We start from the raw sequence: 27,790 nt of genomic DNA on the forward strand, positions 1-27,790 counted from the left end.
GATTTGAGCAGCCCTACTCAAGACGTTTGCTGCCTCAGCGGTCTCCATTGGGCTGTAGTATTTTGTAACGTACCTCGATGACTGGAGACCGATATTCTGAGGGCAGCAACTCTTGCAACTTACCAACTGGGAACCCTGAGGTGAGAACAGGGACCTCCAGTTGGCACGGGGCTGGAGCGCTTGCATAACCAACGGTGTGACGACCAGGCGTGTGACCAGAAAGGAACTGTAGCACCCCCACAGGCTGAGTCTGGCACTGCAATGACTCAGGCACCAGGCAGACTTGGATACTGGCAGCAGAGCAGATCCTTGGACAAGCACAGGTCTGGTAACAGAGCAGGTAATCAGACAGGCAGTAGTCGGCAATAGAGCAGTTTCTCAGACAAGCACGGATCTGGCAGCAGAGCGGGTAATCAGGCAGGTAGTGGTCGGCAACAGAGCGGGTAGTTGGACGTACTAGAAGTCGGTAACAGAGCGGGAAGTCAGACATGCCAGGTTTGGTAACATCAGATTAGGGCAGAACTAGTCAAGAGTGAAAGACACGGGAGCACACACTCACTGAACTAGCTGCAATACTACAGCAACCAGAGAGTGGTACTCTCCAGGCTTAAATAGGCCGTTTGGGTGCGAACGGCGTAACGTACTATGTGCATACGCAATAATGCACGCCGCGCAATCACCTCCGTCATAGCAACATGTACAAACGCCCCTTAGGCTCGCGCACACGGCTCACCACAACGCCTTACGCCGCAATTGTTTATGCCGCGCAGGGGTGTACCAATATACCCTGCAAGGGATGTCACCGCAGGGGGGCCCAAAAGCCACAGGGGGCCCCGTGGGGGAAAAAGTTTGAGAGACTGACAACTAAGGGCATGGAGAGAAAATGTATTCTGCTCTCGTACCATTGTTATATTGACTGCATGTGTCCACCATACAGATAAGGAATCATACACACTTTGGAATTTTTACACTGTCCCTGCTCCCTAGGGTTCGTAAAAAACATCTGTCTCACACTGCAGCAAAGTTCTGATGACTTCATGTACAACTGTAACGATCGGTGTAACACAGAGAGGGTCTGATTACCGGTGATCTGCAGTATCACCGAGAATACAGATATATACCCGATTATTGATGATCTGCAGTATCACCGATAATCAGATATATCTCTAACCACTGGACACCTGAGTAATGAGAGTGTTTGGTGTAACAGGAATACTTTGAGAAATGCACCTGAGGAGCAGGTGCCCAGCAGTAAGGAGTACTGTACAGAAACACGTTCCTTCTGCAAGCTTGAGCCTCTCCCGAGGGAGGGGTCAGGCTAAGAGGAGGAAGGACAGAGTGTGAGTGACACCAGGGAAGGATGTCACTCCCAGGTCTGTGAGCTATCTCTTGACTGAGGAGATAGCTCTCGAGGTCGGACAAGCCGGGTCGGCAACAGACAGACAGATCAGGGACAGAGACAGGAGACAGATGAGGAATCCTAAGACAAGCAGAGTTCAGTAACAGAGTATCAGATATAGCGAAGTACCTAATCAGAGATCAGAAGAGTAGTCAGGAAAGCAGAAGGTCATAACAAATAATCAACAATGCCTAGTCTTGGGTGTGAGCTCCTTGATCGTCAACACCCTGGAACTAGTCTGAGAATAACTAGATGGTGAGCTAATTCCTAGTCTGAGGTGTGAGGTCCCTGATCATCAACACCTAGGAACTGGTCTAGATAATAACACAGAAAATATACAGTTTTTCCTAGACTGAGGTGTGAGGTCCTTGATCATCAACACCTAGGAACTGGTCTAGATAATAACACAGATAATATATCACAGATACTGACAAGGTCTGAGTGCTACCACGTGGTGATCGCAACGCCAGACACCAGAGAAATGACCAGCACCCAGTATATATACACCAGCGCTCTCCAGCGCCTCCCCTAAGTGCTGGACCAATGAAACCTGCTAGAATTGTCAGCTGATCTACGGGATCAGCTGACACCCTTCTGACTGCCATAAAGGCTCTGCCTCTCAGCGCACGCGCGCGTCATTCTGAACCTGTGTGGACTATCTGTCCCAGCCACACCAGACATGTGTTGTAATGCGTCTGTTGGTTTGGACGCGGGGCCAGCCGCACCGCTGTCAGAGCATGCGGCGGTTTCCCCGCATTCGGCCATACTGCTAGTGGCAAGCTCATGCGTGCAAACCTCCACGTCGGACGCGGAATCCGCCGCCTTGTTCACTGGGCATGCGGCGATTTCTCCGCGCTCCATCAGGCTAGTGGATGCAGGTCCATGAGCGCAAGCTGTCATGTTGAACGCGGAATCAGCCGCCTTACTCTGAATACTTGCGGCGGCTTTTCCGCGTTTTCTCACAACAACATTACAAACAAAGGAATCACAGGTTGAAAAAAAGTTGTAGACTGGACCTTATTCAGCAATCCCTCAGAAGAGATTCCTAGATTCTTATCACACACAGGCTAGTGACCTTATGGTGTCTGATTACAGACACAGTGGCGTGAGTAAGATTGATGTCTGACTGTCGCTGCCTCATTGAGAGCTTGTTGTCTCATACTCAAATATAACCTACTACCTTGTGCTTCACACAACCAATTACTGAAATAACAAAAAACCTCAGAGATCAATGACTGATATATGAAATACGTGTATTATGAAAGTCACATCACATTAAATACACACAGTATACCCATGATCCCCAAATATTGCACCATCCCTTTAAAACCCATGAAATATACACCTGAGCATCTAACTGGACTAACATATGCACTATTATGCCACGCTAATCACATTTCCTATGCAGTTCAATCAAACAGGGTTATGAGTTCTCTGCCTAACTAGCAGCTAATACTTATCACCTCAGCACATGTTTAAATGTCAGAATTGCAGATTGTGTAAATATGTGATAGAAGGTGATACCTTCATGGATAGCACAGGTACAGCTCAGTTTAAAATACAAGATTATATCTCATGTGCTACAACAAAAGTAATCTATCAGCTGATTTTTCCTTGCAACAAAAGTTACATAGGAAAGACGGGGAGGGACCTGGAAACACGGATAGGAGAGCATATAAAAAATATTAAGGCTAAAAATATGGATAGTGCAGTGGAACAGCATTTCATGGAGTGCCACAACAGTGACCCTAAAGGAATGAAATTTAGGGGGATTTACAAATTAAATATTAGTCCCAGAAGGGGGGATTTTTTTTCAAAGAGGAATAAATGTGGATTTTAATTTAGGAGTTTTTCTTTAAATCCATGTTCGGGTCACCAAACCGCCTTTCCTATGGGGGAAAATAAGAGTTAGGGCCCTGTGTGTGTCCATATTGATGTGGAGTCTTTTTCCTGGCAGCAAAATTCCTAAATATAGATCTGACAATCTCTCATAGGGTATTTTATGTGCTGGAAGGGATTGAGTTGGGGGTTGGTGAGTTTTCGGGGTTCTGCCATGTGGGGTCCCCTCCCTCCGCATTTTAGAGACATGTGAGTTTAGATCAAGAAATATCATTGGCAACTGCTTCTATGAAGTATCTCCATAGGTGGGATGCATGTTTAAAATCAGGTACCGTATATGTATCAGGTGAAGGCATATTGCTGTATTGAATGAGTACAATTATTAACCCAGTAGAGGGAGTAAGAGTACAGTCAGACAGCTGTCTTCTATGGCCTGGATATGACAGACAACGTGCATGCATAACCACAAGTAACCACAAGATGGTGTTAGAGAGCATGTTACATAAATTTGGATGATAAACATTCATGCATGTATAAAAACAGCCACAAGATGGAGCAAGAGAGCTTTTTGCCATTAGTGCTGAAGAAATCAAAGTTGATTTGATGAAACCGGTCCACTTGTTTGATCTGTGTGAGTCACCATACTCAGAAGAGCCGTTTGGAGAGACTTCAGAGCTGATACATTGGTGCAATATTTGGGGATCATGGGTATACTGTGTGTTGTCTCATACTGTCCAAGATCCTGTAATAACAGTATCAATCAGTGACATTCTGAATGTTTTGCCAAAGTTACAGTGAATACTATATCTTATGTTCAGCATGTCATTGTTGTCCCTCCATATAGCATCAAAAGATCAATATCTGCAAAAGATCTGTTCCTGCAAAAGATCAGTTCCTGCAAAATGCATTCATAGTCTATGATATCTGCAGATCTCATACACACCTTGTTTCACAGACATTCATCTGCAGATCAGATCCACCAGGATGGATCTTCAGATCTGCAGATGATTGTCAGATATGCAGATGAATGTCTGTTAAACAAAGTGTGTATGAGATCTGCAGATATCATAGACTATGAATGCATTTTGCAGGAACTGATCTTTTGCAGGAACTGATCTTTTGCAGATACTGATCTGTTGGATGTGTACAGCATATTTGTGCACATCATCTTGCAAGGATTTTTATCTGATGAGGAGTTGAATTCAATAGAATAGACTGTGTAGAGTATGCTCTCATACTACATGGAAGGGGGTAAAATTGGTCTGTGATCTTTCGTTAATCTTTCAAGTGTGTACACACCATTAGTGTTTTTATTCTGCATGGGGAAAACACATCGGTCCCTGTGCAGAAAGCGGGTGGGGGGATGTGTAGTTACGCCGTTGATGCCGCGCAACGCGCGTGGGCACACAACGCCAGACCCCCAGCTGTGGAGACCCGACGAGATGCCCCCAGACGCCTGCCGACATCCGTGAGTAACAGCCGCCTCGCCTGGACAGGTAACTGACCGTGACATGTTTTAAGACCCCCATGTTGCTACTCTTCAGAGATAATTAAAAGAAGAGGGAAACTTACAATTGACCCCCTTAAATACTCCTTCTAATAATTGGATTAACCTGTGTATGTAGGTCAGGGGTCACTGAGCTTACCAAGCCAATTTGAGTTCCAATAATTAGTTCTAAAGGTTTTGGAATCAATAAAATGACAAATGCCCAAATGTATGCACCTGCCTAATTTTGTTTTAACAATTATTGCACACTTTCTGTAAATCCAATAAACTTCATTTGACTTCTCAAATATCACTGTGTGTGTCTCCTATATGATATATTTACCTGACATTTTTATCGTAACAACCAACGATTTATACAGGAAAATCATGACAATTTACAAGGTTGCCCAAACTTTTGCATCCACTGTATATATATATACACACACACACACACACACACACACACACACACACACACACACACACACACACACACAACGCAACAATGAGACATCCTAGATCTGAATGAATGAATGAATTAAATATTCTTATTAAATACGTAATTCTTTACATAGTTGAATGTGTTTGACAACAAAATTACATAAAAATTATTAATAGAGATCAAATTTTTCAACCCATGGAGGTCTAGATTTGGAGTCGCACAAAAATGTAAGTGGAAACACTACAGGCTTAGTAATGTGTGTGGCCTTCACGTGCCTGTATGACCTCCCTACAACGCCTGGGCATGCTCCTGATGAGGTTGCGGATGGTCTCCTGAGGGATCTACTCCCAGACCTGGACTAAAGCAAAGCATCCACCAACTCCTGGACAGTCTGTGGTGCAATATGGTCTTGGTGGATGTAGCGTATACGATATCTGACTAGCCATGGTGTTCTATCGCCGGTAATGGTATATACCCCATTATTTATATATATATATATATATATATATATATATATATATACATAGATATACCCCCCCCCCCCCCCCCATCAACGGCTTGGCACACAACCAATCAGGCGGAACCAGACCGGGCACACACACACACACACACACCATCACCGGCAATACATCACCATGGCTAGTTAGAGCGGAAGCTTTGGCACGCAACCGATGGGGCGGGACCAGACCGGACAATCACAGCCATCAACTGCTCCTTTTGCTAACTGGTGCCAATCATTTTGTCGGAGGGACCATGGTACCATAATTTGGCCAATCACTGCACTCGATCATGGTCTCATGGGCGGGAGATGGTTATCGGCACCAGTTAGCAAAAGGAGCAGCAAGCGACTGTGATTACATAGTTATTTGGGTTGAAAAAAGACATACGTCCATCGAGTTCAACCAGAGAACAAAGTACAACACCAGCCTGCTCCCTCACATATCCCTGTTGATCTAGAGGAAGGCAAAAACCTCTTACAAGGCATGGTCCAATCAACCCCAAAAGGGAAAAAATTCCTTCCTGAGGCCTGGAACCCACTGAAAACCGCAAACGCAAAACGCAACCGCTAGCGTTTTGTCTGAGCGGTTTGCAAGCGGATTCATGCGCGTTTTTGGTCGTGTTTTGCAACATTGTATTTTTTTCCCCAGCGGGTGCCTAGCGTTTTGCGTTTTTATCCTGATTGGTCCTGTGAATTATTTTTCATTTTGTTACAGTGTGCTGAACCGCAAAACGCTAGCAAAACCGCTCAGTTTAGGTTTTGCTGAGCGTTTCCGCTAGCGGTTCGAAACTTTACATTGAAGCGCTAACGCTCCCAAAATGCTGCATGTCCTGTGTTTGCGTTTCTGAGAAACGCAAACGCTCCTGTGGAAGTTGCCCCATCCATTAACATTAGCCCAGCGTTTTGGCAAACTGCTAGCGTATCGCAGTGCTGCCAAAACGCTGCCAAAAGCGCTCCTGTGGGTTTCAGCCCTGACTCCAGATGGCAATCAGATAAAATCTCTGGATCAACATCACTGGGCATTACCTAGTAATTGTAGCCATGGATGTCTTTCAACGCAAGGAAAGCATCTAAGCCCCCTTTAAATGCAGGTATAGAGTTTGCCATAACTACTTCCTGTGGTAATGCATTCCACATCTTAATCACTCTTACTGTAAAGAGCCCTTTCCTAAATAAATGGCTAAAACGTTTTTCCTCCATGCGCAGATCATGTCCTCTAGTCCTTTGAGAAGGCCTAGGGACAAAAAGCTCATCCGCCAAGCTTTTATATTGCCCTCTGATGTATTTATACATGTTAATTATGCGTCTTTTCTCTAGACTAAATAAACCCAGTTTATCTAACCTTTCTTGGTAAGTGAGACCTTCCATCCCTCGTATCAATTTTTTTGCTCGTCTCTGCACCTGCTCTAAAACTGCAATATCTTTCCTGTAATGTGGTGCCCAGAACTGAATTCCATATTCCAGAAACCAGATGTGGCCTTAATAGAGAGTTAAACAGGGGCAATATTATGCTAGCATCTCAAGTTTTTATTTCCCTTTTAATGCTTTCCAAAATGTTATTAGCTTTAGCTGCAGCGGCTTGGCATTGAATACAATTATTTAACTTGTTGTTGATGAGTGCTCCTAAGTCCTTCTCCAAGTTTGATGTTCCCAACTGTATCCCATTTATTTTGTATGGTGCTAGACCATTGGTACAACCAAAATTCATTCATTTTTCAACGTTGAATTTCATCTGCCATTTATGTGCCCATGTAGCCATCCTATCCAGATCATGTTGCAATCTTCCTGATAGTTGATGATTTTGCACAATTTTGTATCATCTGCAAAAATAGCAACATTGCTTTCTACTGCATCTAAATTAAGCACTGGACCCAGTACAGACCCCTGTGGGACCCCACTGCTAACAGTCACCCATTTTGAGTATGATTGATTGACCACAACTCTTTGTTTTCTGTCCATTAGCCAGTTCCCTATCCATGCACACAGACTCTTCCCCAGTCCTTGCATCCTCAACTTTTGCACCAGACTTTTGTGTGGAACAGTGTCGAAGGCCTTTGCAAAGTCCAAGTACATCACAACTACAGCATTCCCAATATCCACATTAGCGTTCACTACCTCATAAAAGCTGAGCATGTTAGTCAAACAGGACCTGTCTTTAGTAAACCCATGCAGATGCTGAGAAATGAAATTATTTTCTATGAAGTCATGTATTGTATCTCTTAGTAACCCCTCCAATAGTTTGCATACAACTGATGTTCAGCTTACAGGTCTATAATTTCCCGGATCTGATTTCTGGGCCGGTCTGGGGCCGGCACGTTTCGGGGATGTGTGGATGAGGAGGGTAGTGTGTGTCATGAAGGCAGCAGAAGAGAGGAGGCAGGTGCCAGGTTGCCCAAACTGTCCAACCGCTCCCCCCTAGATCATTTGATTCAAGTGGCTGCATGATAGTGGCAGGATAGTGTACTGGTTAAGGGCTCTGCCTCTGACACAGGAGACCAGGGTTCAAACTCTGCTCTTCCTGTTCAGTAGATCAGCACCTATTTAGTAAGGAGGCCTTGAGCAAGACTCCCTAATACTGCTACTGCCTATAGAGCGAGACCTAGTGGCTGCAGCTCTGGTGCTTTGAGTCTGCAGGGAGAAAAATGCGATATAAAAGCTCTGTGTCTGTCATGGTAGGTCCACCCCTGCTCACACAGAACCCTCTACCGATGTATAACCTTTAATACACCCCCCCCCCCCTAAACACACAAACACACAGTGGTGCCTAACCTTACCCCATATGCCCCCCTCACTCCTAACACCAAAATACCCTTGCCGTGAATAGTGGCAATATGCAGAACTTTGGGTACCGGGGCAGCCCGCTATGCAAATTGTGGCTATAAATAGCAGGCATTTCGGCTTCTATTATTGCAGCTTATGGCATAGCCCTTGTTTCCACAATGCTGCAGGCGACCTTTTTACCAGTTTTGGGGCTAAGTACCTTTTTAACTTACTCAAAATCCCTGAGAGCTACCTTGGATATGCTTTGAGTTTTCCAGGCATTTGAAAACCGATTAGGACAGTTGTATACTTTTTGAAGTTTTCTTTGGATAAGATAACATAAGAAGAAAGGCTGAAGAAATGCAGCAGGCAAGACCATTTGTAAACGGGTAAAATTGGATTCTTAATGGTATTGCATTTGTATCAAAGGGTTTTTCATTATTTTGAAGATGTCCTTGCATATTGCGATTCGTGATTTATATTGTATAAAAGATCCCTAAGTGTGAGTGTAGCCTAATTGCACAGCTGTATGCAAGTTAGATACATAGTCCTGTGACTCCTGTGTACTTTGTGGATACAGTAGAATCTGGATGTGTGGCCGGCTTGCACAAACAAAAGGAAATGATATGCATAGCTCTGCTCATACTCCTGAAATGATGCATATTTGGATGTGTGGAAAAGACAACCTGCTAAATACATTCTGTTTAAAGTGGACCTGAACTCTTGCAGACATTAAACTAGTGTGCATTGTTGTTTAATTGTTTATGGATATTTCAATAGATGTCTAAACCAGAGTAGAGGCGGCCATGTGTCTGCGTGCCTCATGATCGAGGGACTTGTTTTGTAGTCCTGGGTGTGGTCATTCTGCTGTTATAGGGTGCCACGCTCCGCGCCCCTCTCTGCAGCTCCTGATACTTCTGCAGGATTTGGCTGTAACTTGGAGAGTTCTTCTGTAGGGTCGGTATTCGGGGTTTGTGTTGATGTTGGGGGGCAGAGAAAAAGCCTGATTCTGATGGGCCAGGAACTGGTGGAACCACATCAGTCTTAGATGCTCCAACATGTATTGCATACCTACCCAATAATGAGAGAAAGATTTGTTATAAGGGACAAAAAAGTATAACTCCAATGACCAAACACTAATAAAGTGCATCCCTGGTTATAGAAATCATTAAACTGTATTAGCTATGTAGAAATCCCACAACCTATTATTATTACTTCCATACTTACAGTATATCTTAAACTTATTATACAGAAATTACTGTATATGCTTGTGTCCACCTGACTTCAATTTCTTTCTTTGGTTAATTTGAAAAATAAATTACTGTCTGAGGCACGCAGTGCTAGCAAGTGAATGGGAGCATTTAGCATTGCGCAGTTACCGTCGATTGCATAAACGCGCCGTTCCGATCCCGATTTAACGCGTCCGGGCCGTCCCTAGCAGCCGCATGTGACTTCCAGGGACGGCTAGCCGACGCGGCTTCATGGCCCGGCAGAGAACCCAACGAGAAACGCTGATCGCGACGATCTCCGTACTGCCGCCACCGAACAAGACGTCACAGGACGACGCAACTTTCTGGCTGCCCCAACGCCGCCTGTCGTCCGTGTGAACCGGCCCTAAGGCTCCCTGCACACTGCAAATCCGTTTTCCGATTCCGATTCCGTTTCCGATTCCGTTTCCGATTTTCCTTGAATACATTCAACAGAAAAACGGATCAAAAAACGCAGCATGCAGTTAAGATTAAAAATCTGAATCGGAATCGGATGTAAAAACAGATTAAAAATCTGAATCTGAATCTGATTTGCTTGCAGTGTGCAAGAGGCCTAAATGAACTTTGCATCTATTTGTTTATCAAGCCAAAAATAGGGACATTAAAGAGAGATGGGGATAGCTTACAAAAGGACAGAGCTATATAAATTGCATTGAGTGAGAGGAACAGTGAAGTCCAATCACTACTCTGTATTATCAAGCAGGACCTGCTTAGTTATGTAGGAGGCACTATGTACAGTCCTCATAAGTAGACACTTGGGACCGCACACAATTCACTTTTTCTCCTGAGTTTTCTCCTAGGAGATCAATTTTCATCTTTTATTTAAAAGAACTTTTCAGCACTTTGCAATGGAAAAAGTCCAAAAAAGTTGTTAAAAAGTACTGACAAAATTATTTTGAGTATTTTCTTTTTCTGCTTGCTGGTTGTTTAACAGACATGTTATTTAAAATATTGTGAAAATATCAACTAGCAGAGATCTCAGGTAAAAAGGGTAATTGCATATGGTCCTTGGTGCTTCATACTCATTCATGTGCTTTAGGGTAATGACTGTGCATTTGTCTTTCTGTATACAAGTTTGTGTGTGGTGACACACTCAAATGTCTACAGGGATGCCTCAGAACCATTGGCCCTTATTCAATTCCCCTTTTCTCCTAGATTATATTTTTCATACCTTATCGATAAAACTGCTTTTTCAGCCACCAACAAACAAGATAATACCCAAAGTAATTTTGGTACCTTTTCAATTGCAGAGTGCTAAAAAAAAGTTAAAGGGAACCTTAACTGAGAGGGATATGGATTATACATGTAGAAAAAAGAAAGCCCATATGTACAGCACCACTCTGAAGATATATTAAATTGTTGTGAATTTATTAACAAGAATTAACATCTGATAATTGACACATTGGAAAGTTCAATATATAAAAACACTTAAAAAGACCACATTGTCCTAGAATTCCAGCTGCAATAGTTGATATCCATCATACAAATAAATGAATAATTATTTGCAAATACAAGGAAATAAGCATCAATAAAATATAAATTAAATAAATACCAACTTGGTGGGCTACAATGTAGAGCCCACCAGTGGTAGAACCCGGGTTCAGTATTACCTAAAGTGCATATGACATGTGAATACAAATATATATATATATATTGAAAGTGCTAAGTGCAAATAATATACACCTCTGTCCTCTCCTCCTCTCAAAGCGAGGTGACGCTCGCGAACCTGGTGGAATGTCTGAGGGGTCCCCAGTCTTGCTCCAGCTGCCTACATTTTCTTACCTGGGCTAAGTATCTTGTTTCTCACTGTTATTTCTCACGCTCTATGCACTCTATCCTTGGGCTGCTCCTATTATCAGTGATCAACAGTTTTTTGCAGTTCAATATTTGCACATCAATGTATATTATTTGCACTTAGCACTTTCAATATATATATATATATTTGTATTCACATGTCATATGCACTTTAGGTAATACTGAACCCGGGTTCTACCACTGGTGGGCTCTACATTGTAGCCCACCAAGTTGGTATTTATTTAATTTATATTTTATTGATGCTTATTTCCTTGTATTTGCAAATAATTATTCATTTATTAGTATGATGGATATCAACTATTGCAGCTGGAATTCTAGGACAATGTGGTCTTTTTAAGTGTTTTTATATATTGAACTTTCCAATGTGTCAATTATCAGATGTTAATTCTTGTTAATAAATTCACAACAATTTAATATATCTTCAGAGTGGTGCTGTACATATGGGCTTTCTTTTTTCTACATGTATAGTTCTTCTTTTGGGCCCAAGCACACTCATATAGCTTGCCAGTGTTTGCGGACAAATACTTTTTGTTGAGAGGGATATGGATGTTTCCTTTTAAACAGTACTACCTACTTGGCAGTCCTGCTGATCTCTTTGGCTGCAGTAGTGGCTGAATCACACACCTGAAACAAGCATGCAGCTAATCCAGTCTGACTTCAGTCAGAGCACCTGATCTGCATGCTTGTTCAGGGGCTGTGGCTAAAGGTAATAGAGACACAGGATCAGCAGGAGCGTCAGGCAACTGGTATTATTTTAAAAGGAAAAATCCATATCCTTCTCAGTTTAGGTTCCCTTTAACAAAATCACCATCACACAGCTGCAGACATAGCAGAACACCCAAAAGTGAGTTGTACTACAGCGGTCAAGTATCTTCACTTGCTAGACTGTCCATACCACCAGGTATGGAACAGTACAATGCTAGCAGTTCAACTGATGATCAATAATTTGCTGTTGCACTCTGATTGAGCCCAAGTATGCATTGTGGAAAGAACTAATCGATCAATATACAATTGGGGAGAGATCGATTTACTTGCTGTCCTTTATGGACTCCTACATGCATAGTTAGCTTAATACTACTTAAGCATTAACACCATGCTCTGACTCGACATGTTGCGGTCCTCTGCCACTGGGTAACACCACCGCATGTCAGTGCTTGAAACACATGGTATTACTACCACTGCAATTCACCTGCATTTAATTGCACCCGAATTGTATTGGTGGGTGGCAGATGGGATGCTGAACTGCTTAGCAAAAGGTCTAAAGGTTAAAAATCGAATGCTAGGTACACACGATACAATTTTCTGGCAGATTTTCCTGCCAGATCGATTTTTTCCAACATGTCCGATCTGAATTTCAATCGATTTTTCGTTCGATTTACGTTCACTTTCATGAAAATCGATCAGAAAATTGTATCGTGTGTACCTAGCATTAGTTGAATGGCAACAGTTTATTTTGTGTTTATTCAGCTCCTATACAGACAAATCTTATCTTGAACTATTGAACTGTTTATCTGTTCCCTGAAATCAGGAGTGTTTATCAGCCACAGAGCAGTTTCATGATCTCTAATTACTTATCAGTGAGGGACGAGTCACACTGTGGGAGCAGAAACCGCAGATGATTCTCCACAAGTGTTTTGCCACACGATTGTGTATTTTGGGTGCATTTTAACACATGCATTTATTTTTACAGTGGCTAGTGAGGTAGTCTCCAAAATTGCCGCTCCCCACTGCTCCTGTGGGCCGGAATTGGCCACTTTCACTGTCGTGACCTCTGGGTCACAACACTAGAAAGAGAGATTCATTCTCTCATTCAGGGGAGCAGCAGGGCCAGGGAGAGCTGCCCAATTGCAGATCTGGAAACCCAGCAGGAACGCCCCTGGTGGGCATTTTAAACAGGGAATCCTTCTCCCCTATGTTTACCTCCTAGATAGCGACAAATATTGTCCCTAATCTCGGGCGGCTATATCGCGGCAGTGGAGGGCAGAGAGCGGCGGTGTGGGGACACAGAGGCATGTCATGAGGCAGAGAACACAGGAGAAAAGTGAATTGAATAAGGGCCAGGATGGGAAATAAATTGTCCTAATCAAAACCTGCTAATCAATTAGCTGGCTACAGGTACATGAACCAGTTGTTAGGCCCGGCTCACACTGGAAGGTAAAATGGTCTGCTTAGCGGACCATGCCAGAACGGATCCTAACAGTTGCGAACAGATCCAAAGTTAACGAATGGATACATTCACATTGATGCATTAGAACGGATCCACTCAGCACGTTCCTCTGAACGGACCGAGTTTGGAAAGGCTGCAATAATTCCAGAGCAACGGCACTGATCAAAAACTGATGCCCAGTAAAAACTGATATTTTTCATGGATCATTTTTTACACAGATCAGGTTTTCATCCATCCAATGTGAACTTGGCCTAATGCTGGGCATACACGGATTCGATTATGCGCCGGATCGAGCCGCTGGCTCGATGCCGGCGCATCCCCGCTCGTCCGCGCGGATCGATCCCTGCTCTTCCCTTCGGGCATCCCTTATCAGCCGCTCAATTCCCCGCTATTGTCCGCCCGCGGGGATCGAGCGGGGAATCTATCCGGCAGGTCATCGGACTTGTCGGATATTATCAATCGAGCCATCAGCGGCTCGATTGATAAGGAGAAAACTTACCATGTATGCCTAGCATAAGAGGTTTTGACTGGCTAAATGTAATTCTCGCCTTGGGTCTAGTGGGGAGGAGTTTCATCAGTACAGGTCAGGATGTATGAGAAATAACTCTTAGGGCTCGATCTTTTTAAGCGCTGCCGCTGGCCATTTTCAAAATTGCCCTGAAAGCGCTTGTGCAATGATTATCTATGACAAAGTTCACATATGAGCGGTTCATTTCCGATCCGCTCAGATAAGCAGTGCATAGGCCATTTTTGACAGATCAGTTAAAAATGGCGCATAGCACTGATGTTTAAAAAATGGCGCCCCATTAACTTGCAATGTCAGATGATATTTATCGTTTTTAAAGCAGAACTGTAAAGTGTTTTTACACACATACTTTCACTTACCTGGGGGCTTCCCCAAGCCCCCAGCAGCCGTCCTGTCCCACGCCAATCCTGCCCGAGCCGCCGTTCTCCCGCCGCCAGCAGCTTTCGGTTTCGCCGCCGGGACACTGCGCCTGCGCGGCTCTGGCCACGCGTATCCTTTCTACGCATCACCTGCTATTGCAGAGGGGAACGCAAAGAAAAGATGCGCTTGGCAGGGCTGCGCTGGCGTCGACTTAGAAGTCTACAGCACGGAACGGAGCGGCAGCGGGAGAATGGAGGCTCGGGCAGGACCGGCGCGGGACAGGACGGCTGCTGGGGGCTTGAGGAAGCCCCAGGTAAGTGAAAGTATGTGTGTAAAAACACTCTACAGTTCCGCTTTAAGGTTAAAAAATGGCGCAGACCTTGTGAACGATATTTATCATTTTAAAACCTGCTTTTTTTTTGCCCTGCCTGAACGTCATTTATCGTTTTAAGCCCTGCTTTGCAGCTGTTTGGAAAATGTCTGCCCGCCGACTTTAACATTTAATAGTAAAGCCCCCTTAAAAGCTCTTCCCCACCTCCGGTGCCCCAGGAGGAGGTGGGGGGGCGACGACTTCCAGGGGGGGGGGGGTTCATGGCGGCATCTGGGAGTCCCCTGGGGACCCCAGATGCCAGCCCCCTCCCAGGAGAAATGAGATAGGGGTACATAGTACCCCTTACCCATTTCCACAAAGGGTTAAATGAAATAAAAACGCAACTACGAAAAAAGTCCTTTCATGTTCTTAATTAACCAAAAATAGTTACCTGTACCTTTAAAAAAAAGTTCCCACACCAATATCCTCGGGAAAAGGTCCCATGGCAATATCCTCTATCTTGTGATCTTCTTTACATTGATGAAGATCTACCCAGCCCCAATGCCACCCGGTCCCATGGGTGAGGGTGACAGGTGTGGAAGGCAGGGGGGGCAGTGGGAGCCGGCGGTAATGCGTCTGCATAGACGCGCTCTCAGCTATACTAAGTACGGTATAGCTGAGAGCAAAAGCATCTTTAAATTTTGGTTCCAAGGCTCCCCATTGGTTCCTGATCCCCATTGGTCTGTTAAGGAACCAATGGGGAGCCTTGGAGGCAAAATTTAAAGATGCTTTTTGCTCTCAGCTATACTATAGCTGAGAGCAGATTGGTGGGGGCGGCGTGTGTGGCATCGGGTGCGCGCGGTGATCTTCAATCAACTGTATCTGAAGATCGCAAGTTAGAGAATATTGCCGTGGGACCTTTTCCAGAGGATATTGGCGTGGGAATTTTTTCTTAAAGGTACAGGTAAGTATTTCTGGTTAATTAAGACTAATAAAGGATTTTTTTCATGTTTGTGTTTTTATTTCATTTAACCCTTTGTGGAAATGGGTAAGGCGTACTTTGTACCCCTATACTCATTTCTCCTGGGAGGGGGGCGGGCATCTGGGGTCCCCTTCCTTAAAGGGGACTCCCAGATGCCACCATAAACCCCCCCAAGGAGTCGTCACTCCCACCTCCTCCTGGGGCACTGGAGGTGGGGAAGAGCCCCTTGTCTATGGATTGGACAAGGGCCCCCGGGGGGGGGGGGGGAGGGGAAGCCTTGGCTGCCCCTCCCCTCAGAGCCCCCCCATACTATGGACCATGCGGGCTGGTATAGCTCAGGGTGCGAAGCCCCAGTCGGCCAGGGCTCCGCATTCTGGCTATCCCAGCCTGCATGGGGACAAGGGGCTACAGAGACTCGGAAGGGGGGACCCCACGCCATTTTTTAAAAAAAATTCCCACACTCTGAACATTAAAAAAATAATTTTTTTTTTTAAACATTGTTTCCCACTACCTTTTTAACATATCCTGCAAATTTGGTGTTGCTAGGATGTAAGGGGCCTTTGCTATTAACTGCTAAAGTCGGCGGGAATTGTTTCCCTAAGAAGTGTCATTTATGCAACTTTTTTCCTTTGAAACTTTAAAATCGATTTTCTCAAAAAGTATAAGGAAAAAAAATGTTTCCTCTTGTTCCCACTGTTCTTCTTAACATTCCCAGCAAATTTGGTGTTTCTAGCTTCTAAGGGGGCTTTGCTATTAAACGTTAAAGTCGGCGGTCAGACATTTTCCAAACGGCTGCAAAGCAGGGCTTAAAACGATAAATAATGTTCCGCTCACCAAAGCGCTACCTGTACCATTTTTGAGGTGATTCCGCCTCAATGGAAGGTATAGGAAAAATGCAAAGCACTCACAAAATTGCTTTGTGCAGCAATTGCGTTCACGTTTTTAAGAATAGATACATTGTATTTATTCTTTTCAAGGTCAAAGAGTTCACTTCCTGACTTGATTTAGGGAGTGAATCAAAAAAATGCTTAGAAAAGTGCTTTTCACAAAAACGCAACACCCACCCAAACGCCCAGAATCGGAAATAAATATCACGTTAAAAATAACAAAACGCGAACGCAACGCATGGGAACGAGGCCTGACTTGCTTCAGGGAGTGAATTGAAAAAACGCTCAGGAAAAGCGCTTTTAACAAAACCGCATTGCCCACCCAAGCACCGGGAGAGGAAAAAAAACCATGCCTCTAAATGCGGACGGACACGCGAGCGGAACTCAATGGGAACAAAGCCTCAGGGCTAGTTCACAGTGCTCAGTTGCATTACAGAATAATTCTTCATGCCAACTCACTTCCCATACAATTCTATGGGCCTGTTTACAGCACTGCATTGTAACAGATTATTCTAACTAGCTGCATGCAGGCTTTCAATTAGCATCTATGTCCAGTGAGTCTCCATTGCAGTTCACACACATTTTAACGCACGTGTTATGCAAGGCAGCACTGTGAATACATATAAATATACACATCCAATCTTGAATGGCCAATTTTACCACTTACATATATTATGAGGGCCAATAGATTTGGAATACTATGAACAGATTGTGTAGATAAGCTCTCAGACTACATGGAAGTGGTCACATTGACCAGTGAAGATTGGATGTGTGTAAGCACCCCAAGCCCAGAAAATGGTAGCCTCACCAGGAAATGGAGGCAGCCATATTTATTTTTATGTAACCAACGCCTGGCTGTACTGCTGAGCCTCTGCCTCTAATACCTTTAGCTATATACCCTGAACAAGCATGCAGATAAGTGCTCTGACTGAAGTCTGACTGGATTAGCCACATGCCTTTTTTCGGTGTGTGAATCAGACACTACTGCAACCAAAGATGACTGCCAGGTAACTGGTATTGTTTAACCAGTTGTCGCCCGCGTCACGCCGATGGGAGGCAGCCCCAGGACCGCCTAACGCCAATTGGCGTAAAGTCCTGGGGCTCTGTTTTGCAGGAGATTGCGCGCATCTCCTGCTTGGGGGGGCTATTGCCGCTCGGGAGACTGTTAGACGGCGGAATCGACGTCTATTTACACTGTGCAGCACTGTGATCTGCAGCAGCGCTGCACTGGGACACGGCTGTCCCCCTGGGGAACAAGAGAGCGATCAGCTCTCATAGGCAGAAGCCTATGACAGCCGATCGCCGTAATTGGCCGGCTGTTAGGAGGGAAGGAACATTTTTAAAGAAACAGGGATTTTTATGAAAAAAGTGTTACAATAACATTTATAAAAAAAAAAATAAACACTAAAAATGGCCTGGTCACTAGGGGGGTTTAGCCCTGCAGTCCTCAAGAGGTTAAAAGGAAACAAATTTGGCAGCCTCCATATGCCTCTCACTTCTGGTTCCCTTTAAAGGCAAGGTAACTGTTAGGAAGGTGTTCAATATAATAGAAAGATTTTCTCAGCTGCAAATAGATATAAGCCGCTTTAAAATTAGTTACAAGAAGCACTTTTTAGGATCAAATAACACGGGAAACCAAGTAAGTAGTCGCCGCTAGTTGCTAGAGCTAACTGCCAGTAGGTATCATTAGCAATGCCATTAAAAAGTACTGAAGTGTAGTGACAACTACCCATTAGCTAGTGACACCACTGCCCAAGTGACATGGTAGTGTCACTTATAAGATTTCACTCTCCACTCACTGTTTGAATCGCGCAGGTGGAAGTATGTTCCCTTGTGAGTCTGTAGGGGGCACTCTCCCTTGGCTTCTTATCTGTAAAGCATAGCATTCCTTCTCATCTCTCCGCATCCCACTGCAGCAAATGAACCTGCCCCATGTGTTTGCCTCCATGCGGGAAGGAGGAGGAACTGGGTCCCGGGATCCAGGGTTTGCTGGGGCCGAGGTGAGCTGCCGCCACACAGCGCTGTCATAGGGTCGGTCAGGGCGTAGCGGGAGGAGGGGTGGCAGTCTGCTTACTTCTAGCCAGGTCAGGTAGCCCTGGGTGTAAGGAGGGGGAGGTTCAGCATTCAGTGGGCTCCGGAGTTTTCTCAGAAGTTCCAGCTTGGCATCTGTGTAAGGGGGGTTCTTCAGTAATATTTTATGGATGCCCCGTGGCATGAAACCAGGTGAATGAACGGGGAGATCTGATAATAAAGGCACAGGGTGAGGCTTGGACAACGTTGCTGCCATCCTGGCATGACTTTAGAGCTGAAACAGAGAAAATGACGAGTCACTGCAATATCTGATAGATATCTATGGAAGGATAACTGAACTGAACATAAATAGAGCCTTAGTTCAGGCTCATGTTTTTTTACATTGCACATAAATCATTTTGCATACCCTATATACTCGCATATAAGCCGACTCATGTATAATCTAAGGTACCCAATTTTCCCTCAGAAACCAGGAAAAAAAAGTGATTGACTCACCTATAGGCCTCCTCCCCAGTCTAGCCCCCTCCACAGTAGCCAAATGTGCCCACAGTACAAGTCAACCTCCCTTCCCATACCCAGATGTACCCCAAGGATCATACAGCTGTGTCTCAAGATGCCACTAGATCATATCATAGATATGAGACACAGCAATTTCCACACAGGAAGAATTCGTAATCATTGCCACGATCATTGACACGATCATTGACACATTACTACCTGTGTCCCTAGTTTGTTGAGTGGAGCATGCAGCTCCACTCAACAAACCAGGGGACACAGGTAGTCTTGAACAGCGCACTCTGCGCACCATGCTGCAGGAGATGGGGTGCACGGACACAGCAGGGAACCAGCTGGCAAGGGCAGAATCTCTAGTGCACAATCCTTACGATCCTCTGCCAGTAAACCTGCTCTGCCATCTATTCTGCTGCACTGACTCGCTGAGAGGGTAACTTTAAGCACTTTCTTTGTGCTAAAAATTAGGCTTATACACAAGTATATAAGGTAATCCATTGTTTATTACTTAGCTTACTGGGTTTGTAAAACTGAATTCCCGTGTGAGTGTCAGATGAAGCTTGGTTAAACAGAAACGCAGTCTACAAACTACATCCCTTTTTCCCATGATCAGGTCTGCACACCAGTTTCACAATGCAGTGATTCTGTTTTATTGCATTGTCCGCAGAGACTTGATAATTGTTTTGGGGCCATAAGGGGTCTCCTTCAGAAAAGAAAAGTTTGCACTTTTCTGAAGAAGGGGACCTTTTATAGCCCCGAAAAAATTGTCAAGTCTGTGCTGACAATGCAATAAAACAGAAACACTACATTTGGAAACTGGTGTGCGGACATGATCCTTCTGCTGACGAAGTAATGACATGGCTTGGCACCCAGGTCTAGCACCCAACCAACGGGTAAGGAGTGCCACATCAAAATCTGAATGGACATTTTTCCCATGATCAATCACAGGAAGTAGTCAGGGAAGAGCTGGGAGGGGAGACCAGCTAGTCCTTCTCTTTGGACACAGAGGTGACTCTGCCCCTCTCCTCTGTGCTGCTGAGAGATCAACTCCAAGGGCGGCCTTAGGCATGTACCATCTGTGCACATGCACAGGGTCACCATTACCAGGTGGGGCCACCACATGAGCTCACTGAGGGATGACCTAGTGCCAGTGCCTCATGTCACTGCAGTGCAGCAGGTCGCAGCGACATCACATCCGTCTGCTGTGCCAGCCCCCGTGTGCATCACTATTAATGGCACTGTCTGCGGCCTAGTCACCGGGAGGTCCTGCCCATCAGCTCCATGCCCGGCAGCGTGGAGAAAGGATGCCACATGCTGAGACAGTGGAGGCGGAGACAAAACACAGTGGCAAATTTCAGCAAAAGTTTAACATTTGTATCATTAGCACAAGGCAACTATGCAGTATCCACAACAGACGTGGTCATTTACTGTGCAAGAAATACCATACTGACATTGGCAGGTGAAGGAACCACCAATTTTTTCTCTGCTCAGGGCCACCACAAGCCTAGAACCGTCCCTGTCAACTCTTTGTAGCCAACGTTACAGATCTGCAGTGTCATTGTCTATTCCTCCAGTTCCTCCTTGCTCTGTGTGTAATAAAGCATTCATCTTTCCCATCCCGGTGGGTTTATAAAAAAAGGTAAGAAAAAGAGTAGTGAGAAATGGTTTCTTAATGCAGGCAGAGCACGGTGATGGGAGGCTTTCATAAAGAGAGAGGAATGCAGTGAGAGGAGGTGGACGAGCACTGCTCTGTAATGGGAAATAAACTCCCACTCCCCTGGCAAAAGCAAGGTGCTGGTTACCTTCTGTAAATTTATGCACACAGATGTGCAATCTTTTACACAAGTTTGTATGCTGCTAGCTAATTAATGACATTTTCTATCATAGACATTTGAATATGGAAAGCTAAACTAGGATTTGTAATCAACTCCAAATTACTCTGTACAAATCATTACATCTGTCGTCCTTGCAGTACACTTCCTATTTTTAATTAAATCCCTTGATTTCAGATCTTATGTATAAGTCTGTATAAATAAGAATCATACATAAAAAAACAGGATACAGATGGGGACATCAAACTTGGAGAAGGACGCTTACAGGTCGCATGACAACAAACTCACTGTGGCCATCTTGTGGCCAAATAGTAAAACTACACCCTGAAGCATTTTAAATATACAAATACATTAGTTTTACACAATAAATTAACTCATTGCCTCCCACACTCCCCAATTTTTTTTTATTGTAATTAAAAAAAAAATACAATAAAAAAAACAACAACAAATAGTTACCTTAGTGACTGAACTTTTTAAATATTTATGTCAAGAGGGTATAACACTGTTACTTTATAAACTACGGGCTTGTAATTAGGGATGGATGCAAAACTGAAAAATAATGCACCTTTATTTCCAAATAAAATATTGGCGCCAAACATTGTGATAGGGACATAATTTAAACGTTTTATAACCGGGACAAATTGGCAAATACATTTCATGGGTTTTAATTACAGTAGCATGCATTATTTAAAAACTATAATGGCCGAAAACTGAAAAATAATATTTTTTTTCCCACATTTTTTCCAATTTTCCCATTAAAACACATTTAGAATAAAATAATTCTTGGCATAATGTCCCACCTAAAGAAAGCCTAATTGGTGGCGAAAAAAACAAGATATAGTTCATTTCATTGCGATAAGTAATAATAAAGTTATAGACGAATGAATGGAAGGAGCGCTGAAAGGTGAAAATTGCTCTGGTGTTCAAGGGGTAAAACCCCTCAGTGGTAAAGTGGTTAATACACGATAAAGAGATCAGATTTAAGGAAATATTTACTTAAATCGTACTTTTACATGTAAACATTAGCCATTTTTGTGTAACTCATTACACCTCTGCTCTTATAGGAAATTAAGTAAATAAACTGGTGTCAGTTCCACTTCTTCAGGCAAGACACTTGTGCTTTGTTCTCTGGTTGAACTTGATGGACGTATGTCTTTTTTCAACCCAAATAACTATGTAACACAAAACTGGATCAGAGCCATACCGTTACCATATTGTATGTTATGTACATTTCTGTATCATTCCTTATAGGATACATAAGCTGACAGCTGCATGTAAAGCTTTATTACCCTGGGGCTTCTTCCAGCCCCTAGAAATCTTTGGTCCATATGTAATTCACTTTTTCACCTGAGTTTTCTCCTAGGAGATAATTTTTCATCTTCAATTTATAATACATTTTTAGCACTTTGCAATGGAAAAAATACAAATAAGTAGTTGAAAAAGTACTATCAAAATTATTTCAAGTATTTATTTGCTTTGTGTCGGTTTAAAATGCATTTTATTGACAAGTTTGAAAATTTCACCTAGGAGAAAACTCAGGTGAAAAAGTGAATTGCATATGGCCCTTTGGCCCATATGCAATTCACTTTTTCTCCTGAGTTTTCTCCTAGGTGATATTTTCAAAACTGTCAATCAAATACATTTTAAACCACCAACAAGCAAGCCAATACTCAAAATAATTTTGATAGTAACTTTTCACCTACTTTTCGGTACTTTTTCCAATGCAAATTGCTAAAAAGTTAATCTAAATTGAAGATGAAAAATTATCTCCTAGGAGAAAACTCAAGTGAAAAAGTGAATTGCATATGGGCCTTTGTGTCTCTCCCCGCAGTTCCAATGTGATTCACTCTCCAGCTGTCCCCTCCCTAACGATGGTTGTCCTGGCCAGGTCGTTGTCTTCTGTGCATGTGCGGGAGCGCGCATGCCTCTCATAATCGTGCTCACACTGCCAAAAGCACGTACAATTCGCTGGCAAAATGTTAAAAAAAAAAAAGCTTAAAATTCACCAGAAATCACTCTGCAAAATGCTGCAAAAATTGATACAAAAAGCGCTTACGCGAATTTGATTGCGATTTGTTATTTCTACTGGGCCCTAGCCCTTGCCAACTAGTTTTTCTCCTCATAGGGGATTCTCAGGATATTCTTCATTTTAAACGAATACCACACAAATAATTAAATGTTTCCATGTTTTTATTGAACACACCATGTAAACATTCTAAGGGCTAAGGGTGCAAAGTGCCCACCCAGCGTGTCATGATTGGCCAGTATTTGACGGCACTCCTCCTTGCCTGCTTACTGACATATGAGGTGCACAGTCTAAATAAAGATTGGCCGAAAAACGTATAGAGGGCGGGTTGTAGTGCCCACTAGCCAATCAGAGCCTCCCTATGTTTTCTAATGGAGGAATAACACGATTTGGCGTTTTATATGATAGAAAAATCTCTGATCAGTGAAACTTAAGACACATAACCTCTAGTGGTAAATGTATGAGACTGTGGCACCTCCATTTCAATTTAGGACGTTTTAGGTATGTTTTCAGACATCATGGCTAAACATAGGGGAACCAATAGGAGAGTGAAAAAATGACTGATAGTGGAATCTGACCAATGGGGGAGTAGATTAGGGGCGTTGTTAGAGGTGATGTGACCCTCCCCCCATAGAGTATAAAACCTGACTTCCTTTCATACTCTATGGGGAGAGGGTCACATCACCTCTAAAACCAGCAGGTTTATTTGGCTGCTGATAGACCATGAGAGCATGTCACTCTAATTGATTATATATATATATATATATATATATATATATATATATATATATATATATATATATATATATATATATACATTTATTTTTTGAGTGCGGTTTTTGCACTTTGCACCCTTAGCACTGGGCACTCTTTCCCCTGATGAAGCCTCCAATTTGGGGGGGTGAAAAGTGGGTTGATGGGGGGGGTTAATGTAATTATTGGCATTTGTTTATTCGTGGGTACAGTGACCAAGGTCTCAGTGGTAGGTCTATATTGAGCCAAGGTGACCTTTTACGTACTAGGTCCTGCCCTCGTTATGTAAATCAATTAGACTCTGAGCAGCTTCATTTTAAATATATGTGAATAAAATTTATGTTTTAGGAGTAACCTCATAGGGTATAAATTGTGTTTGATTTATAAATCAGGAATTGAGTTTTTTTTTTTTTTATTGTCTAATAGACCCTGAATAAGCATATGCAGATCAGGTGTTTCTGACATTATTGTCAGATTTGACAAGATTAGCTGCATGCTTGTTTCTGGTATTATTCAAACACTACTGCATCCAAAGAGATCAGCAGGACTACCAGGCAACTGGTATTGGTTAAAAGGAAATAAATATGACAGCCTCCATATTCTTCTCACCACAGTTGTCCTTTAAAGGACTTACGAGGCGAAAATAAGAAAAAAAGTTAATCACCTGCCTCACCTTTTAAGGCACGGAGGACGCCGTCCGCACCCTCCGTGCCGATCCGCAGCTGCGGCCACAGCAAGCGGCCATTTTACGAGAGGCAAGAGAGCCCCACCCGGGCCGTGGGGTCGGCAGCCGGCCCGGGGGGTTAATGAGCGGGGGGACCCGGCGGATCGGCACGGAGGGCGCGGACGGCGTCCTCCGTGCCTTAAAAGGTGAGGCAGGTGATTAACTTTTTTTCTTACTTTCGCCTCGTAAGTCCTTTAACCTCCCTGGTGGTAAGCCCGAGCTGAGCTCGGGCTATGCCGCGCAGGGGGAGATCTCAGCCCCTGGTGGGGCGATTTTCATGCTGTAAAGTGCTGTGCGCGCAGCCAGCACTTTGCTACACGCAGCGGCAAAAGAGGGCCCCCCCGCCAGAGCCCTGTGCTGCCCGGACCAATGAGTTCCGGGCAGCGCTATGGGCTGGATCGGGTGTGCCTGACGTCAGGACGTCGGCTGACGTCCATGACGTCATCCCAATCGTTGCCATGGCGACAGGAGAAGCCAAACAGGGGAACGCGTTATATACGCGTTCCCCTGTTTGCTATTGATGCCGGCGACGATCGCACTAGAGGGACACATGCGCCCTCTAGTGGTGTTTCATGTAGCTACCACTCTGGTAGCTTTACATGAAACAAAATTTTTTTAAAAAAAAAAGGATTTTTGCCAATTTGGCAAAAAAAAATTAACCGCCAGGGAAGTTAAGCTACACTGCTTTCTCACTAGCTGACTGCTGATTTTGCTGCTTTACATATTGTGTGCTATAAAAATTGACTGCTATGGTTTATTAGACTGTAAAGTTGCGGTCTGACTAGATTGGCTTATGGCAATTGCTGCTACCAAGTGTCTAAAGGTGGTCACCAATGGTCCAATTTTTAGCAAAAAAATCGTTCGAGCAATCAGAAATTCTGATCGGAAGAAAAATTGTTCACTAGACCATCAATGAACCAATCTTTGCTTCCCACAAGAAAATCCAAATTTTGGTTTGACAAAAATCCAATCGGACGACTGTTTTTATCGATTGTGCCCATCAACTGAGATCATTTTCAACCAATCCGATCAGAATTTCTGATCGCTCCAACGATTTTTCGCTAGAAATTGGACCATTAGTGGACACCTTTACTGGCATCTATTGCAATTCAGTACCTTCCTCCAGATTGAGACAAGGTGCACATTCATTAAAGGGAACCTAAACTGAGGAGGATATGGAATTTTCCTTTTAAAATAATACCAGTTGCCCCACTCTCCTGCTGATCCTGTGTCTCTAATACTTTTAGCCACAGCCCCTGAACAAGCATGCAGAGCAGGTGCTCTGACTGAAGTCAGACTGGATTAGCTACATGCTTGTTTCAGGTCTGTAATTCAGCCTCTACTGCAGCTAAAGAGAGAAGAAAACATCCATATCCCTCTCAGTTTAGGTTCCCTTTAATATCCCCAATTTTGAATGCTATGGTGCTCCTGAGGGTGTTGTGATTAGCTGGGTGTATGACGTGGTGGCCATCCCATGTGATTTTATTCTATTTCAGTTTGTATTATTTTTTGCTGTATTTAATAAATTAGATTTTGTACTTTCAAGAAGTGTTTGATAAGACTTTAGTGACCTATTTCTTAAAAACAGAACATTTTTTTTGCGCTTTTCTCCTGGTGGACTCAAAGCGCCAGAGCTGCACTCATGAGGACGCGCTCTATAGGCAGTAGCAGTGTTAGGGAGCCTTGCACAAGGTCTCTTACTGAATAGGTGCTGGCTTACTGAACAGGAAGAGCCGAGATTTGATCCCTGGTCGCCTGTGTCAGAGGCAGAGCCCTTAACCATTATATAGTATATAAGTCAGCGACAGTCAGGATTTTAATGGACTTCGGGTTATATAGTGACTGCAAGGTATGGAATGAAGGAGTTTTTCCTTAGAAAGTAACAAGAAAAGCACTCACCAGTCTGGTGGAGGTGACTCCTTATCTGCCTGCAGTGTGTGTATATGTGGGTGTGTCTTTTCCATGGTGACCGTGTGAGGAGGTGACCATGTGTGTTAGTATGTGGCCTCATAGCTCTGTCTTATTGTCAGCGCCAGCTACAACAAATGATTGTTTCAGGCTATGAAATCCAGCTTGTGCTGAATGCAGACTATGCAATTTGACTTGTAAACAGTAAGCTGAACAAACAGATTTTTATTTTTAAAGGCTCGATTCAGGTGACTTTGTTGCAGTAAGGCTATTTTCAAACTATACATATTCCATACCCTGGAAAATAGAAACGCAACAGTGTTGAAAAGTTTCATTGTGCAATGCAACACACAGTATGATTCACTGCAAATGTAATTGCGCACATTGTTCAATAAATGCACAGCATGTACAGACAGAACATCACCCTACCGATCGCTACTGGCGGCAGTCATTACAAATGTATAAATGGCTATAGGTATTGCAGGAGTTAATAATGGGTTAATAGGCTAGGCTAGAGTTAAAAATGAAATGGGGATTTAGAAAAACAAAACAAAAAAAACCAAAACTATTTTATTGGGACGTCTCAATTTTTTTTTTAGCTTTTACAACTTTTTTTCCCCTTAACTTTATTGAATGATTGTTGCTATTAGCTAGCAACAATAATTGACAAGAATGTGCACATGTACGAGCGTGCACATGCACGGTCACATGCACCCGCGGGAGTGTGTATGCGCGTTCAAGTAGATTCTACATCCTGGAACACACAGCAGCTACATCCTGGAAAAGGAAGTGGTTAATGCCAATATTTTACCATTAATGAAAACCTGTAAAGAAAAAAAAAACTGGGGGGGATAATTACCTTGGGAGGGGGAAGCATCTGGGTCCTAACGAGGCTTCCCCCATCCTCCTCTGTACCTCCATTCAAGTGGTGAGACCCCCCGAACCGTGCCGAGGTAAATATTTACCTACTGCGATCCTGCGCAGACGCACTAGCAGCTCTTTGTTCAGGTTAAGGTGGAAACAGCTGAACCCGATCGGATCCTCTCTACTGCACAGGCGAGAGTCCTTTGCGCCTGCCAGTAGAGCGGATCTGATCGGGTTCAGCTATTTCAGCCTGAACCTGAACGAAGAGCCGCTAGTGCGCCTGCGCAGGATCACGGTAGGTAAACACTGCCTGTGCCTGCGCAGGATTGCGGTAGGTAAATATTGCCTGTGCCTGCACACTCTTGTCAAGAGACTTTCAGGGGAGCCAGCGCTAGATTCACC

At 43.8% G+C, this 27,790-nt stretch overlaps 1 protein-coding gene across 3 annotated transcripts in view; it reads right to left on the bottom strand.

The window, feature by feature from the left end:
- Positions 1-9,163: 9,163 nt before the first annotated feature.
- TEX52 (testis expressed 52) overlaps positions 9,164-27,790 on the bottom strand; it is a 79,604-nt gene continuing 60,977 nt past the window's right edge. For 2 of the 3 annotated variants that reach the window (XM_068272907.1, XM_068272908.1), the window contains 2 exons: positions 18,540-19,045; positions 9,164-9,496 (listed from right to left, as the gene is read on the bottom strand). In XM_068272907.1, the coding sequence (XP_068129008.1) occupies positions 9,247-9,496; positions 18,540-19,027 (738 nt within the window). In that variant the 5' untranslated portion in view covers positions 19,028-19,045 and the 3' untranslated portion in view covers positions 9,164-9,246. Of the gene's footprint in view, positions 9,497-18,539; positions 19,046-26,515; positions 26,581-27,790 lie in introns of those variants that run through there. The other variant, XM_068272906.1, reaches the window with a different exon arrangement.

Source organism: Hyperolius riggenbachi, chromosome 3 (genome assembly GCF_040937935.1).
Source record: "Hyperolius riggenbachi isolate aHypRig1 chromosome 3, aHypRig1.pri, whole genome shotgun sequence".
In the NCBI taxonomy this organism is placed as follows: domain Eukaryota; kingdom Metazoa; phylum Chordata; class Amphibia; order Anura; family Hyperoliidae; genus Hyperolius; species Hyperolius riggenbachi.